The sequence below is a fragment of the Sceloporus undulatus genome, chromosome 9, assembly GCF_019175285.1.
Source record: "Sceloporus undulatus isolate JIND9_A2432 ecotype Alabama chromosome 9, SceUnd_v1.1, whole genome shotgun sequence".
In the NCBI taxonomy this organism is placed as follows: domain Eukaryota; kingdom Metazoa; phylum Chordata; class Lepidosauria; order Squamata; family Phrynosomatidae; genus Sceloporus; species Sceloporus undulatus.
Window position 1 is genome coordinate 29,818,344 of NC_056530.1, and position 17,760 is coordinate 29,836,103.

Consider the following 17,760-nt stretch of genomic DNA (forward strand, 5'->3'; position numbering starts at 1 on the left):
GTTCAAAATGGACCCGCCCCAGCCAGCCGAAGGGCAAAGGTAAATCGATTCCGATCCACACCTGGTTCCCACTTGCGCGGAATCGATTTATCCAAAAAGACACTGAAAACATCAGCGTCAAAAAGACACAGGTTAAATGGGTCTAGCGCATTCCCCCCTCTCTCCGAATTGCTACAGCGAATCGATTCAAGTGGGAACCAGGGTTATTTGAACCGGTTCAAACCGATTTGCGATCCGGTTTAAAAGGTAGTGGGAATCAGGTCCAAGAGGGAGCCAAGAACATGCCAAGAATGCTAGACTTAATCTTTCTCACCTCTAAAGGCAAAAATCATAACAAGCACATACTTGAAGGGAAAAGGCTAAACATAATGTTTATATATAAATTCACATTCCCTAAAGGGGAAAATCAAAACCAGGTAAGATTCCACAAAGTTGGACAAAGACAGGTGTTTGTGGATGTAGGATTCATCCTGGAAATTAATCACCCTTTGCAATTGCAGGGCAAAGACTGCTCCCTTCCTGATCTAGCAAGCTGGAGATGATTTCTTTGCAAGCTGATGTTGTCATATGTGTTTGCAACCCAGGCTGGCTCCCCTCTGTGAGATAGCCAAGGACGGCACACCCTGAAGTCGCCAGTCTTGTCTCACTGGTTGGTATATACAAACACACAGACACACGGCATACATGCACGCAACATTTCTGATGCAAACTCATCGCAACACCTTCCAACTCTGCAGTTGCTTCAGGCTGAAGGGATTTTGACACTAGGCATGAACTCAGAGTCAGGTGTGGAATGAATAACCTGTGGAACGGATTCCTGCATGGCTGTCATCTAGGGTTGGGCCTTCAACTTGGCTCGGGCGACACACCTCTGCCATGCATTCTGTGTGCCCTTTTAATTCCCAATAAATCTACGAAGGTTTGTTGGTTATATTTTGGATAGATGCAAGATCATGCATCATAGGTGTGAAGCTTAATGTGGAGCTGTGTGGCTTTCTCCCACCTGGTTGTTGGTGGGCACTGCTATGACCATTAAACAGTTGGTGGTTGAGGGAAGGAATCATAGGCCTGTTACAGACTGCCAAAATAAAGCTGCTTCGGGTCTCTTTGGAGGTATGCTGTTTAAATGATGCATGCATCTGAAGAATCCAGAAGCTGCATCAAAGCTGCACTCCAGTGCTTAGGAATGGAGTGTGGCTTTGGCGCAACCTCCGGACTCTTAGTACCCATGCATCATTTAAATAGCATACCTCCAAAGAGACCCGAAGCAGCTTTATTTTGGCAGTCTGTAACAGGCCCTAGAATCATAGAGTTGGAAGAGACCACAAGGGCAATCCAGTCCAACCCCTTGCCATGCAGGAAATCTAAATCAAAGCATCCCCGACAGATGACCATCCAAGAGGGATGATGAAGAAGGAGGGATGATGGTAGATCCCTGGAGACAGTGGTCTCCTCTGGACACAGTGATCACTGGACACAATGGCTTCATTCCCACTTACAGAGAAATCGGTGTGCGATCCAAATCAATGGATCGATTCGACATCAGATTGTGGATTACACTACACTCGCCCCGATTGCATTTTCTGTCATTTCCTGGCACCAAAATAACCCACTTGTGGTTTGGGATGGAAAACAAGGGACTGGTGAACCCCTTTCACCCTCTCCAAAACATGAGCAGGCTTGTTTTCTGCTGCTCCAGAGACTAGGACCCGGAGCAATGGATGCAAGCTCCAGGAAAAGAGATTCCACCTCAACATTAGGAGGAACTTCCTAACAGTAAGGGCTGTTCGACAGTGGAACAAACTTTCTCGGAGTGTAGTTGAGTTTCCTTCCTTAGAGGTCTTTAAACAGAGGCTGGATGGCCATCTGTCAGGGATGCTTTGATTGTGATTTCCTGCATGGCAGAATGGAGTTGGACTGAGTGGCCCTTGGGGTGTCTTCCAACTCTATGATTCTATGATTCTATACTCGAGTGTACCCTCAAGGTACACATGCCTATGTCCCTAACAGGATTGCCGCCATATTTTTATTTACGCTGCTCTTCCCCCAAAGAAATCAGGATGAAAGAGTTCTCAAAAGACGCAATTCTTGATTATAGTTCTTGTTGAATGATCTCTCGAGTAACTTTAGCATTTTTCTTCCCACGTCGAGAAAGTTTTCCAAAAACAGTGCAGTTTCCAAAGCCTATTCATAGTTTGGGACTTATCCTGTGCAAAATTCACACATTTTAATGTGTGCGGAAAACCAACCTTTTTTCTGAGTAGGAGACAGCATTTTCTGCACAGAAAACATTTCTGTGCAGGAAAAAAGTATTTCCTGTACAGCAAACGCTGCTTCTCTGCAAATCAATCGGATGAAATTTTGCACAGAATAAGTCCTTAATTACATTTTTTGTGTGTGGAGGAAACATTATCGTCTGCATAGAAAATAATAGACCTTCCTGGAAATATTATCCTCAATGCAGAAAATGCTGCACAGAGACTGCTTTATGAGCAAAACATCGCAAATTTACAACGCCTCATTTTTTCTGAGGAAAGTCTCATGAATTTTAAATATTCTTAACTATTCTTTTGGTTTTACATTGCAACATATTGGTTCTGCATTGCAGCATATTGACCAAAGAGGAAGACAACTTAGATGTCCCCAGACTTGGTTAGAATCTGAAGAGAGAATGCATCTACATCTCTCTTCCTTCATGATACCTCCAACCATCCTCCAGCCATCAATGCCTCCTCTCATAAATGCAATGGCAGACTCAACCAATTGTGCTCAGTTTCTCCAAGACCACCGTAACCAACGAAGCTTACTATCTCATGTCAGTTCATTCCCATGGAGAAACGTTTGCTGTCATCACTCCAGCACACATCGGCACACATCGGCACATAGGTCTAGATGTCTTCCAACAAGTCAGAGCCACAAAGTTCATGTTATTTATGGACGGACGGCATGGGACCTGTAGGCCAAATGTAGTCACCCAAAGATGTTTTTGTAGCCCATACTGAACTTGGGTAGCAAAGAAGGAAGGATATTTCCCCCAAAGAAAAGTTATTATGGAGTACAACTCCCAGAATCCCTCAGTTAGCATGGCCACAAGTTGAACCATCTACTCAACCAAACAACAACAACAACTTGTATTCTACCCATTTTATTTCCATTGTGCAAGAAGCTAGGGATGTGCACATCTATCCCATTCATGTCTACAGACTTCCTTATCTTTCCACCTCCACATCCGGTCCTTATTTGCTTATTGCGTGCATTTTTTCAAATTATGTAGACTCATAGATCCTTTAATTGAATGCGGTATGTCTTTGCACATTCTTCGAGGTGCACTTTACAAAGGTCTGCAGTTTGTGAGACGGATCGAAAGCTGTCCAGTAATGCTTGCATTCCAAAACATTCCCACTATGGACCACAAGATGTTAGGCAAGTCAACCTTGATACAACCTTATGTGATAAATAGGGGAACAGCAAAAGTTTCTCCTTGGGATGAGCTGCCGTAAGATAGTGAGCTTACAGTGGTCTCGGAGAAATGGGGCAAAATGTATTGGTCTTGGGTAAAATCATTTCTGTTAAAAGTGCAATGTTACACTAGGTTGAAGCGCCTCTCTCCTCATATAAGCCCACCAAAGTATTATCTTTTTTAGGATACAGCTTTATTTCTTTCTGATTTCGCTTATAGGGTCATCTGGTGAGGACATGAGAAGGCTTCCTTGTCACCCAATGTGATCAGTACCCCATGCACCCCTGAATGACACCCCTGCCCAAAGACACATAACAATAAAGGTGGGATACAGACTGGCACTTTGTGCCAACCTGTGGGTGCAGTCACAGTGCAGTGTCAGCAAGCTGGATGCCGTGACCCCGCCCCCATGATGCCATTTTGGCATGTGCCCATTTACTCCATGATGATGCCATTGTGCTACGGCACCCAAACAGCATAGCGTGGAAGAGGCGTCATCATGGTGCGCTGCCGCACCTATGACGCTCCTTCCAAGGAGTGAAAAATAAGCCCACTTAAGGACTTCTCTTTGTTCCCTGCGGAGACTGCGGTGTGCAGTTGCCGCAACCTCAATCTGGAGCAAAAAGGGGCAGTGTTCAGCCATTTGTCTGTACAGCCCTAAAGTTTCTAGAATGAGGCATAGTTTCTAGTTTGAGGCCTGGAAGCATAGGCAGTTTGGACTTTAATGTCTGGTTTGTAATCGGAGGCACAGTGTTTTATAAGGAGTCGGTGATTTCAGACCTGGGCCAGCGCCAGGACTCCAGGAGAACAGGGTTCAAATTCCTACTCAAGTATTGAAACTCACTTGGTGGCACTCTCTTCAGCCTTAGAGGAAGGCAATAATAAACCTTTCTCTGGACCAATCTTGCCACAAAATTCCTGTGATAGGTTCCCCTTAGAGCAGTGGTTCTCAACCTTCCTAATGCCGCAACCCTCATGTTGTGGTGACCCCCAGCCATAAAGAGGAGTGGTGTCTCGGTTCCTAAGACCATTGGAAATATGTGTTTTCTGATGGTCTTAGGCGATCCCTGTGAAATGGTTGTTCGATCCCCAAAGCGGTCGCGACCCACAGATTGGGAAGCGCTGCCTTAGAGCCATTGTAAGTTGGAGATGACTTGAAAGCACACAACAAGGAGAACATCATTATTGCATATTTAGTTTAGTATAGCGAGGAATCCAGATTCACATAACATAGCAATGAGAATTTTTTACCCTCCCCATCATCTTTTGAGGAAGTCCAGCTAAGGCTTACGCATTAACCAAACAAACTTGGGCAAAGGATATAGGCAAGTCAGCAAACCCATGACAGGCTGTTTCCTTCCTGGTTCTCCCTCTTGTGTTGCTAATACAATCTCTGGTACGTCCTGTCAGGGCGCTTAGGTGGACAAAGTAAATATCCTCGCCTGTAGTTCCACCAAGGCTATTACCACTCCATTGAAACGCATTGTCCAATGGGCTTCCGAACTTTAACTGATCAACTGGCAATCCGGGAAGCCTTGGCAACATCCTTCATTGGGGTTACCAACAGTTTCTTCTGCTGTTGACACTACATCAATATTCGGGAAGTCTTGATCTGTTTGTGAGCGAGGCTTATTTATTTATTCATGCCTTCGAGGCATCTATTTATCACCTTATTTACTTATTCATGCCCAATCGACCAAGACACTTTAAAAACATGTCATGACTAAAATCCAATTAGAAGCAGTCCAAACTCCTCTTTTAAAAACAGTGTAAAAAAACAGAGAAACAGCTTTAAAAACAACCCAAGCAGATATCTCTAATTTCTTTTAATTTTTATTCAACATATATAAAAGAACAATATAACCAACAAAGACCAACCAACATATCACAAACTATTATACAGTGTGCCCACATTATAGGCAGGCACACTTTACGCGGACTTAAGCATACGCGGTCAAGCCGCGGGGAGCGTGCGGGGCACAAGGGGCAGCTTGTCCCATTCAAATGAATAGGGCACACGCCCATGGCGCCCCACATGCTCCTATGCTGCTGCGCCGCTGCACACAAGCCTCATTCAAATGAATGGGGCTTGAGCATAGGCAGAATTCACCTTATGCGGGGGGGAGGTCCGGAACGGATTCCCCGCATGAGTCAAAGGCCCACTGTACAAACATACAACCATATAAACTTCCCAAGGTGTGCAAATGGAGTTTCCTTGGATAATTTTTTAGTACACTAACTCTTAATATCCTTTATCTTACTATTCGAAGAAAAATAAATCCCTACTGTAACTTAGAGAGACCTGATCGACAATATATTCCTGGATGTACTTCTCTTTCAAACGCTACTTCGAACAGTAATGCTATTTAAACGTCACTTCTTTTTACCCTTTATATTCCCCCAATGAACACTTAATCCTTTCCAAGCATATTTCCAAGTATATGTTTTTCATCTAAGAACCTTTAACAGATATGTCTATATCTATATTCCAACATAGATATCCCTAATTTTAAGAGCCAAAGGCCACATGCAATGGCACAATTTTCATTGCTCACCGGAGAGTTGCAAAGAATGGGTCAAGCCTAACCTTTCTCAGGAGGGACTTGCACAGTCTGGGTGCTGCTACAAAGAAGGCCCTGCCACAGGTACCCACCAGGCTAGCCTCACAGGATGATGGGACATGTCACAAGACGTCATCACAGGATGATGGAATATGTCACTAATGATCTTGGGTTTCAGGCAGGTTCATCTGGGAGGTGGAGGTCTGTCAGATATCTTGTCCCCGAGCTATTAATCTGGAAAAGCCCATGACATTTTGGAGACGAAGGCAAAGGACGGAGCAGTCCAAGATCCTCCACCATCATTTCGACATATGAAAATGACTATTTTTGGTATTGTTATTATCTCTTACCTACATCTCGCTACGGACTGAGATATGGAGGAACAGAATAGACAAGTGTTATGTGCCTTCAAGACACTTCCAACTTATGGTGACCCTAAGGTGAAGCTATCATGAGGTTTCTGAGGCTGAGAGTTGACATGTTCTTCTCCCTCCTTGGAGGTCTTTAAACAGAGGCTGAATGGTCATCTGTCAGAGATTATTTGACTGAGAGTTCCTGCATGGCAGAATGGGGTTGGACTGGATGGCCTTTGAGGTCTCTTCCAACTCTACAATTCTATGATTCAATGAGTTACCCGAAGTCACCCAATGGGTTTCCATGGCTGAGAAGGGGATTGAATCCTGGTCTTCAGAGTCTTCGCCCAATGCTCAAACCACTATATCACATTGGTAACGTTAGCAAAAATGTTTCTGTTGGGCATTATGGATAAAGACTTGGATAGTTAATATGTGTTACTCTATGACCAACTTCCAAAAGGAAAGAAGGCTTGGATAGTTAATATGAGTTGCTCTATGGCCAACTTCCAAAAGGAAGGAAGGCTTAGATAGTTAATATGGGTTGTTCTATGGCCAAGGAAGGAAGGAAGGAAGGAAGGAAGGAAGGAGATACAGTAGGGATCTGACTACCCATCCCATTTTTGAATGTAATGAAAATAATATATATATTCTGTCATTACAGATCCACTAAATAATCCTTCCTAGGCATCTGAAGGTCTTCTAGCATGACTCTGTTGGAAAAAATAGTATTCAGTGTTAACCACATTTTCATTTATCCACACTAACTATGGGACTTGATCCCCCATGAAAAAGGGGCCATACTTTACCCTTTGAACAGGACATATACCAATGATATTGGATATTGTCAGTGCTCAGAAGCACTATAATATGTTCTGTAATGTTATGTAATCTAAGCTGGATATAACAAGAGCTAAAAGGACAGAGAGCAAGGGAGAGAAAGATAAAGAAGATCAGGGATTGAGGAACCAAAAAACCTGACAAGAGAAATTAAAATGGTAGTGAACCTGAGGGCTCCATCTCAGATGAACCATCAGAGTAATAGAGACGGAGAGAACGAAAGGAACATTAAATTTGTGGTTTCAAGTTAAATGAGTTAAGCAGGCTTAGCCTGGAAAAAAGGTGACTAGGAAAGCAATAAGGTCACCAACTGAAAGGCTTGAATCCTGTCATTAGTCCCAATTAGAGGAGTCCCACTGAGTCAATGGGATTTACCTACGGTTGGCTCACCATTCAACCATTGAGTCAATTCATGTTCTCTAGTTGGGACTTCCCCAAGTTGGGATTCAGACCAAAACGTCTGAGCAGCTCGAGGTGTTGCTTCAGAAGATAGATCTCTGGAGGTCTAAGTTGGTCATGCACCAGGGAAGGATATTTTGACCTAATGTCGTGGAGAAGTTTCTGGGGACACAAAATGTCCAAACATGGAACAAATTGCATCTGAAGACTGTGGACCCACTTTTGTCAAAGGGATGTAAGCAAAGAATGGAGGGCCACCAAACAAGGATGTTGTAACAGCAATTTCTGAACCAGTAGCTTGGGTTTGGACAAGATGATGTTAAGGTCCCTTCCAATCCTGTGTTTGCAGGTATCCTGCACATTTAGAGCAATCTGGTGCCCTTTTAACTGTGGTTGCCCCGTCCTATGGAATCCTGGGATCTGTAGATTGGTTGAAATGCTCAAACATCTCTGGTACAGTAGAGAACTCTACCTTTAGTTGGTGGGAGGAATATAACTGATAGTACTATTAGCATCTCACTGTACTACAAATCCCAGGTTTCCATGGGATAGAGCCAGGACTCCAAAGTGGTATCAAACAGCTTTAACCTTGTAGTGTAAGTGTAAATCCATTGTTCTATTATTTTATGGGGCAGACTACTCCCAACAAAACTGGACATGAAAGCATAAATATTGCATTATACAATCAGAACTTTTCATCCTGGAGAGAAGTGACCAGTGGGGTGTCCAGTGGGGCTCTGTCCTGGGCCCAGTGCTATTCAACATCTTTATCAATGACTTGGAGGACAGAATTGGGGGGTATACTTATCAAATTTGCAGATGACACCAAATTAGGAGGAGTAGCTAATACTCCAGAGGACAGGATCAAAATTCAAAATGACATGAATAGACTTGAAAGCTGGGCCAAAGCTAACAAAATGAAATTCAACACGGAGAAATGTAAGGTACTGCACTTAGGGCGGAAAAATGAAATGAACAGATATAGGATGGGAGACACCTGGATGAATGAGAGGTATTTACGTGTGAAAGGGATCTAGCAGTCCAAGTAGACCACAAGTTGAACATGAGTCAACAGTGCGATGCGACAGCTAACAAGACCAATGCGATTTTAGGCTGCATCAATAAAAGTATAGTGTCTAGATCAAAGGAAGTAATAGTGCCACTGTATTCTGCTTTGGTCAGGCCCCACCTGGAATATTGTGTCCAGTTCTGGGCGCCACAATTTAGAAAAGACATTGAGAAACTGGAGCGTGTCCAAAGGAGGGCGACTAAAATGGTGAAGGGTCTGGAAACCATGTCCTATGAGGAATGACTTAGGGAGCTGGGGATGTTTAGCTTGGAGAAGAGAAGGTTAAGAGGCGATATGATGTATTTCATTTTGCTCCTTTGTGACTCTTTATGACTGACAGATCTACCTCTTATGAGGATTTACCTAATCCTCTCCCAAAGTCTTCTAAGCTTATGTGTTTCAGTCAATCTTAATCGTAACAAATCCTGTAACTGTGTTGTGTGTATCTATGTGTTGCATCAAGAAGCACATCCTCTCCGTCTCATTGGTCTGAAGCCTGTTAGTGAGCCTCAACTAGAGTAAACTGATGGAACCAACCATGAATGGTTAGTCAACACCAATATGATTTCCACTGATAGAATGGGTCTTCTGTAGTCAGGAAAAGCTTCTGGCCATTGGCTCATTGGATGGCCAAATTCTAGCCATGTACAATATATATATATCCCTCCTTCTCTCAATCTTATTTGCTTGCTCGGGTTTTTTCATTCCACACATCACCTTTGTTGGTCCTGGCTCCATCAGTCTATAGACTCAATGGAATTAACCTAAGTGTAGACTTACTATTAATTGATTGAACATGCCTACTCTTGTTGAACATGACCAAGAGGACTCAGGCCAATGTTTTCTGTATGACAAATGTTGCTTTATGCCCAAAAGGTGGTTATTATGTCCGCAGAAAAGAAACAAACTTTCTTCCAGTGGAGAGAAAAAGGGTTGAAACGATCTAATAAACAACGACTAGACAGGCGGTGTGTTATAACTGTCCCTAAAGGAAGAGATCTGGCAAGCCCTACTTGTTTTGAGATGATATTCTGAGCCATATTGCATTTTCAATTACCCTGGAGCAAAGAGAGAGACAATCACACAGCCTTCCCATTGGGGAACCTAAATATAATATTAACCTTCCCAGATCTTTTTATTTCCCTGTGCTTTGAATCTGTAGCATATTAAACCAAATTACAATCTGGCCCCCCGTTGCTGTTATCTTGTGGGACCAAGGCGGTTGACACCAACGGAAAAGGTGATGGGTCAGTTTTCAGGAATTCTGTTTTTTAGAATAGCTCCAGGTATGTTGATCAAGGAAAGGACTGGCATAAATTGCCTTCAGCCATCATAAGGGGAGAGTCCAAGAAGGGTGTTTCCTTCCAGAGGCAAGGAAGAAAGACGTGATGCATATCCATTGTGAAACATCCATGTCATCCTGGCTTACACACACTATCCGGAGGAGGGACTTGAGGACTGTATAAAAGGCATTTGCAATTCCCAGAGCCACAGAATTCCTTCAAGCACCATTGGCGCAACCAGTCGGGTAAGTCTCCTTCTGCTGACTTGAAGGGAAATGTCTAAATGTTTTGCAAGGATCGTTGTAGTCAAAGGAATCGCTGAGAAAGAAGTAGTGGTTAACCATCTCAGTGATGGTGCGAGTAAATGCGTTTCCGGCAATGTTAGCCGTTGAAAAGAGCATCGATGTTTGGTTGTAGTTGTGATGTTAATGATATTGCAATTGGTTGGATCATTCTATTTCTGGTGACAGTTCTCTTTGCGTCATTGTCTGAGAAGAAGAAGTAGGACTTAGAGCAGCGATTCCCAACTTATGGGTTGCAACCCCTTTAGGGGTCGAATGACCCTTTCACAGCGATTCCCAACTTTAGGGGTCACCTAAGACCATCGAAAAATGCAGCGCATTAAAAGACACAGCATAGTTTATGGTTGGGGGTCACCACAACATGAGGAACTGTATTAAAGGGTCGCGGCATTAGGAAGGTTGAGAACCACTGAGTTATAGGTTGGGCACCTCTTTTTAGGAATGATATAGACAAGCCGGAGCAGGTTCAGAGAAGGGCAGCAAGGACAATAAGAGGTATGGCAAAGAAAGCATAAAAGGAAAGGTTGACAGAGTTGGGCGTGTTCAACTTAGTGGAGAGAAGATGGAGAGGTGACATAATTTCACTCTTTAGAGATCTACGGAGAAGAAGGGGAAGATTTGGCCTCTGATGTCCCAGAGGGTAAAACCAGGTCTAATGGTCTGAAGCTACTGGAGGGTAGATTTCCACTGAACCAGAAGGAACTTCTTGACAGTAAGAACTGTTTGACCATGCAACCAACTACCTAGAGAGGTGGCGGGGGTCTGTTTCTTTGGGCATCTTCAGAAAGAGGCTAGAGAGCTACCTACTTTGGATGCCCTAGTTCAGTGGTTCTCAACCTTTGGGCCTCCAGATGTTTTGGACTTCAATTCCCAGCTGTCCCAGTCAGTATGTTCATTGTTCGGGAATTCTGGGAGTTGAAGTCTCAAAAATCTAGAGGACCAAAGGTTGAGAACCATTGCTCTAGTTGGATTTCTTGCATTGATGTGGCGGGTAGAGTCGGTGACCTATGGGGCTGCTTCCACCTCTATGAGTCTATGATCTCTGGTGCCTCAACCAACTACAATCCCTGTAGAGTGTTGCCATGGCAGTTAAAGTAGAATCATAATGCTATAATTGTGTGATAAACGGAACCATATATGGACAATTATGCTGATTTTAGCTATGTTTCCTTGAACTCAAGGGGTCTTATCTTGGAGTAGACACAGACTAATAAAACCATTGCATCTTAGCGTAGGAAGGGACCACAAAGTCCATCCAATCCTACCCCTTGCTATGCAACTAAAGTAGAAATGTCCATTCAACATGTATTTGAAGGTTGTGAGTCCACCACCTTCCATGCCAGTGCATTCCATTGCCAAACAGCTCTTACAAACAAGATGTTGTTCCTAATATTTAGTAGGGATCACTTTCTTCTTGGAATCCATTTGGTCATATGCTAATCTCTGGAGCAGCAGACAACAAGTTGGCTCCATTCTTTATATGACAACCCTTCAGAAATGTTAAGATAGCTATCATGTCTCCTCTCATTCTTTCTCCTCTCCAAGCTAAACATACCCACCTCCCTCAGTTGTTCCTCCCAGGTCTTCTTGGAAGACTAGGCTTCCATTCTCATCCATGCATGAGGCGTTCGGTTCTTGCAATAGCCTGTTATTGTTACTTCGGTGTTCTGGGTCTTCTGATATTATGAGTCTTTTGCATAAATATTAATCATTGCAAAATGATATCCTCCCACACAGTCCCAAGTGATGTGGGACAAGCCCAGCTTGCATGCATTTATCCCAGGTCAAGAACTTACCTTTAATCCTCTTCTAGGCGAGGAGACAGACGTCCCTCTTTCCAGTTTTGTTCCCATTCTGCCATGATAGAGTCCATTGCCTTTGCAAATAAAGCCACATTCCCCATTATCATCACATATACTGGGAGTTCCATATGCTTTTTATAAGGAGGAGGGGAAAGAAGACTGAGAAGGGCCTTGACTGGGGTGCAAATCAATTTCTTTGAGTGGTTTTAAATTCTAACTAATTTTATTTTAAAGGATTATTGCCAATTAACTGTAGTGCAGAGATCTTTCTTGGCCAGAGGCCCACCTATGTTGGACTACAACTCTCATAGAGCTGTGACACAATAGGAATTGTAGTCAAGCACATCTGCAAAACATGACATTGATGGAAATCCTGGATAATTTCAGCTGTCTTTCCTTGGACTTTCCCCATGTTTGCAACATCTTATTTTAGGATGGAATGCACAGAAATAGCAGGTTTCATATTCTTGACCTAGAAGAGTTCTAAGGGGGAGCCAGGATATATGTGTCCCTTCAAAGCCGTTGGTCATGGTGGAGCCAACCTATGCATTTGGATGGTCAAGGACCTACTGAGTCCTTCTATGGCTAAAGACCACCTATACCCTCAGTTCAAGCATATAGACCATGTTTAGAGTGCTTGCTTTGCATGCAGATGGTCCTAGATTCAATTCCCAGTGTTTCCAGGTAAGACTAGGAGGGATTCTTGTTTGAAACCCTGAAGACTCACTACCTATCAGTGTAGATAATGCTGAGCTTGATGGATCATGGATCTGACTCAATAGAAGAGTAGCTTCCTATGTTCATGAAGAGGTGAGGTTAGGAGAATGCAAGTTCTTTGCTTCTATGTACAGGTATTACAGGGTGTGTGGACTGTATGTAAAACCTTTTTTCCTCTACCCTACAGGCTAGCTCTTTGGGACTTCAGTGAAAAGAGAAAAGACAAGAAAAATGGCTTCCTTTAACAACCAGCATCAGTGCAAGCAAACACACACCTTGCCACCAGCATTGTGCAAGAAACACCCAGAGCCATCTCCATGCCCACCAGAGGTGAAGATCCCACAATGTCCTCCAGAGCCACACCAGTGCAAGCAGACCATCACTTGTCCTCCGGTGATCTGCCCTCAGCCGAAACCATGTAGCCCAGCGGGACCACCACCATGCAAGGAGCCACCAGTAGTGGTGGTGCCCAATCCATGCTGCCCAGAGCCAAGACCATGCCCTCAAGAGAAGCACCCAGTAGTGGTTGTCCCAACTCCATGCCCATGTCCAGAGCCAGCTCCATGCCCAGAGAAGAAGCAACCCTGCAAGGAGACACCAGTAGTGGTTGTCCCAACACCGTGTCCAGAGCCAATACCTTGCTGCCAAGAGAAGCCTCCATGCAAGCAGCCACCAATAGTGGTCATTCCTACTCCATGTCCAGATCCAATACCATGTCCTGAGAAGAAGTCTCCATGCAAAGAACCACCAAGAGTTGTTGTACCACCTCCATGCTGCCCAGAGCCAACTCCGTGTCCTCAAGAGAAGCCACCATGCAAGGAGACTCCAGTTGTGGTTGTCCCAAATCCATGCTGCCCACAACCTTGCCCTCAGGAGAAGCAGCCTTGCAAGCAACCACCAATAGTGGTTGTCCCAAACCCTTGCTGTCCAAAGCCAACTCCATGTCCTGAAGAGAAACCAGCATGCAAAGAGCCTCCAATTGTGGTTGTCCCAAATCCATGCTGCCCACAACCAGTTCCTTGCCCTCAGGAGAAACAGCCTTGCAAAGCACCACCTTGCAAGGAGCCACCAACAGTGGTTGTCCCAAACCCATGCTGTCCAGAGCCAACTCCATGCCCCCAAGAGAAACCAGCATGCAAAGAGCCTCCAATTGTGGTTGTCCCAAATCCATGCTGCCCTCAAACAGAGCCAGTCCCTTGCCCTCAGGAGAAGCAGCCTTGCAAGGAGCCACCAATAGTGGTTGTCCCAAACCCTTGCTGCCCAGAGCCAATTCCGTGTCCTCAAGAGAAGCCATCATGCAAGCAACCACCGATAGTTGTCGTTCCAACTCCATGCCCACAGCCTCCCTGCAAGGAGCCAACTCCTTGCAAGGAGCCGGCTCCATGTTCCCCACCAGCAACAAAATGCCCATCTCCCATTGCTCACCAGCAGAAGAAACAACCATGCACTTGGCCACACCAGAGCAAGTAAGCAAGCAAGAAGAAAGTATTGGAGAAGAAAATCTTTTCTCCCCATCTTTTCTCCCCACCTGGTTTCCTTTTACAATGTTAAACATACCTCATCCTTTTGTTCCTTAAATGCTAGAATGAAAGAAACAATTCTCTTAATATGTATGAACTGCCGTCCACATGCTAATCAGCGTAAATCACTAAATCTCCATTGACATATTTATGTTTAAATTGTTTCTTTATTTACTTGATCTTTCTAAAACCGAATGTCCCATCTCAGAGAACTGGTTATTGGGCTCCATCAATGGTTTCTTCAGCCTAGCGAAACACACTTATTAACGATTGCAATCCAGGCCAGCACATTAAATTTCCAAAGCTATTTGGTTCTAAGCATGCCTCTATGGTTTTTACTGTGAATTTAATTAAGGTATAATTACAGAAACGAAGCTGATTTTGTGGGTCTACTTCCGCATGGTGAGACTATTGGAGGTAATTACCTACTTCATAGTGGAAACGTAGCACCACAAAGGTGCCGATCTCATGACCTTACTGTACTTATAGTTAACCTATCTGTCGATGATCTTTGGATTATACTGATAGAACCTATTATTCCAAACTTTAAAAAATAAAACATTTAAGCAAGAAGTACCATGTTTTGTTTTTGATATGTCTCTGTTTGTGCCCATTCTATTCTATGTTCTATTAAAGAACATAATGTGAACTCTGAGGGCTACTCCCTAATTTCTACTCGGTTTGGGGAATATAACATTTAATTGCCCAAGCCGGTTCAACTGCTGTTTCTTTCCAGACCGTCTCATCTCCTTTCCTTCTCCAAGAAACATCCAGTGCTCGCCAACATAAATAAATGAATATATGATTGTTCATTTCAGTTGACAGTCGACAAGAAGAGAGAAGAAACACACATGAAAAGTATATGAATACTACCCAGTGCTGCCCTTTCATACTACACAGTTATAGCACTATGGCTTCATTTGAACTGCTGTAGCTACATCTTATTAAATCCTTTTTTAATTTGATGACTCCATAGAACTCCCCGGCATCAAATTCTAAGTGTGTTGCAGTTGTTTGTTGTCAAGCAGGCTTTAATCTATGGCAGTGATGGTGAACCTTTTCGAGGCCGAGTGCCCAAACTGCAACCCAAAACCCACTTATTTATTGCATAGTGCCATGTAACTCTGGCTTTCTAGTAACAAAGTCTGGCAAACTCTGTGCTGGGACGATGGCACATGTGCCCACAGAGAGAGCTCTGAGTGCCACCTCTGGCACGCGTGCCATAGGTTCACCATCACTGACCTATGGCAACTCTATGACCGAGCGACCTCTATGAGCCCTGGGGGTATATCCACACTGCAAAAATAAATCAGTTTGACACCACTTTCGCACAGAATCCTGGGATAACTCTTTGGCAGATCAGGCCGAAGTTGGTAGTTGGGTGAGACGCCCAACCTCTTTAACAGCCCAGGCCGAATCCCTCACCGAACTACAAATCCCAGGATTCCACAGGATCCAGCCAAGACAATGAATGCGGTGCTTTATTTCTACCTGTGCTTTATTTCTATGTCTCCTCAGGTAGTATGGAAACAGTGAAAAACATGCATAAAATACTTTTTTGTGGGTTTTTCAGGCTACGTGGCCATGTTCTAGAAGAGTTTATTCCTGACGTTTCACCACCATCTGTAGGTTCTTCTCTGAAGATGCCAGCCACAGATGCAGGCGAAACGTCAAGAATAAACTCTTCTGGAACATGGCCACGTAGCCCGAAAAACCCACAAAAAGCTATGGATGTGGGCCATGAAAGCCTTCGACTTCACAAATGCATAAAACAGCTCAAAATATTCCTCGCCAGGGACCATAATGTGAGTCCTAATCTGAGCAGAACTGTAGGTTTTATTCAGAAGGTAACTCTTGTTGCATTATAATGTGTATATAGTTTGCCCTCTGTATCCACACAGATTCCTTCTCCATGGATTCAAGGATCCACAGCTCCTCATCCATCAAACAGTTTGGGGTGAGGCACAAACAGTTATGCCTGCCAGAATTTGGTAACTTCTTTGGCATCATTTTTCCTTTGCGTCATCCTTTTGATCTGTGGTTCCCAACCTTTGGTCCTCTATTTGTTTCAGACTTCAGATCTCAGAAGCACCAGACAACATGGGACTTTGCGAAGTCAAAGGCTTTCATGACCAGCATCCATAGTTTCTTGTGGGTTTTTTGGACTTTGTGGCCCATGTGCCTAGAAGCGTGCTAAGATTATCACACATGTCATGATTACAGAGGGCTTTTCTTGGGAATATCAGGGAATAACCAGCAACAAATCACTCGCAGGGAAATCCAGTGAATTATTTGTTGTTGGTTATTCCCTGGATAACCCCACTCTAATCTGCATGTGTGTGATAATTTTGCCGCGATTGTGTGACTTTCCCTGGATAATGCCTTTTGAATCCCCTGATTTCCCCTTTTGATTAGGTCCACTGGTCAACCGTCCAGGATTATGAGAACTGAATTTTGCTCTTGTCATGGAGAATGAGGGGAATTGGCCAAGGGAACAGTCATGGCAAGCACTGGCATGCCAAGATAGTAAATTCTTCACCTGATTTTCATTCTGTTACCTTTCTTCTCCCAAACTTAGAAGAAAGGAAAGGATGTACAGTGGGCCCTTGCGTTATGCGAGAATCTGTGTGGACCCCCCCCCCCGTAAGGCTAATTCCATGTATGCTGGAGCCCCATTCATTTGAATGGGGCTCATGCAACAGAGGCTGGGGCGCCCAAGGCAGCACCCCATTCATTTGAATGGGATGCAGCCATCCCTTGCCCCCAGCACTCCCCACGGCTTGAGCACGTACCTCAGTTCTCTAAAGCCCGCCCGCGTTACAAGCTATGGAAAATTCAATGTCTTGAATACCTTTAGAAGTACTTTGAAAAAACACTATTCATGTCACAGTAGCATCATTTCTACTGAATGCATTCCTTTTGAAAAGTGAACTTTATTGTGCTTCTCGACACACGCAAACACATGCATGGCAGCAGTGATTACATTGCATGTGTGTGTATTTCGTGAGATCTGGTATTGACATCTGAACCTGCCATGGTCTGAAAAGGTCTGGCATGTTGGAGAAAATCCAATACTCTCTTGGGAGGGGATGGAATGGACTCTGTTACGAGGCCCATGGGCCACATGTGGCCCCCAACCTCCCACCGTTCCCAAATCCCCAACATGCTCAAATTGGATTGTGTATTTAATCGCTGTAAGACCTCCCCTGGGTGTACGTTTTATGGACTAAAAAATTATATTATATATTATTATTATTTATTATTATATATTATTAATATAAATTAGATGAAAAACACACAAAAATTGATCTTCGAGGCAACCCACGAACCCTTGTGTTATGCATACTCTCCATCCATATCATATATACTATGTCATATATATAAATCCTCTGCAGTCCCCTCTCAACATGGTTACGCGGAAAGGACCCTGTGTTATGTGCATATATTAAGGAAC

The 17,760-nt window shown here is 43.9% G+C and overlaps 1 protein-coding gene across 1 annotated transcript; it reads left to right on the forward strand.

The window, feature by feature from the left end:
• Positions 1-10,187: 10,187 nt before the first annotated feature.
• On the forward strand, positions 10,188-14,880 carry LOC121915833 (extensin-like). The gene is made up of 2 exons (XM_042440376.1): positions 10,188-10,210; positions 12,974-14,880. Exon 2 carries the CDS (start codon positions 13,018-13,020, stop codon positions 14,254-14,256), a length of 1,239 nt encoding a protein of 412 aa, XP_042296310.1. The 5' UTR covers positions 10,188-10,210; positions 12,974-13,017; the 3' UTR covers positions 14,257-14,880.
• Positions 14,881-17,760: the final 2,880 nt, after the last annotated feature.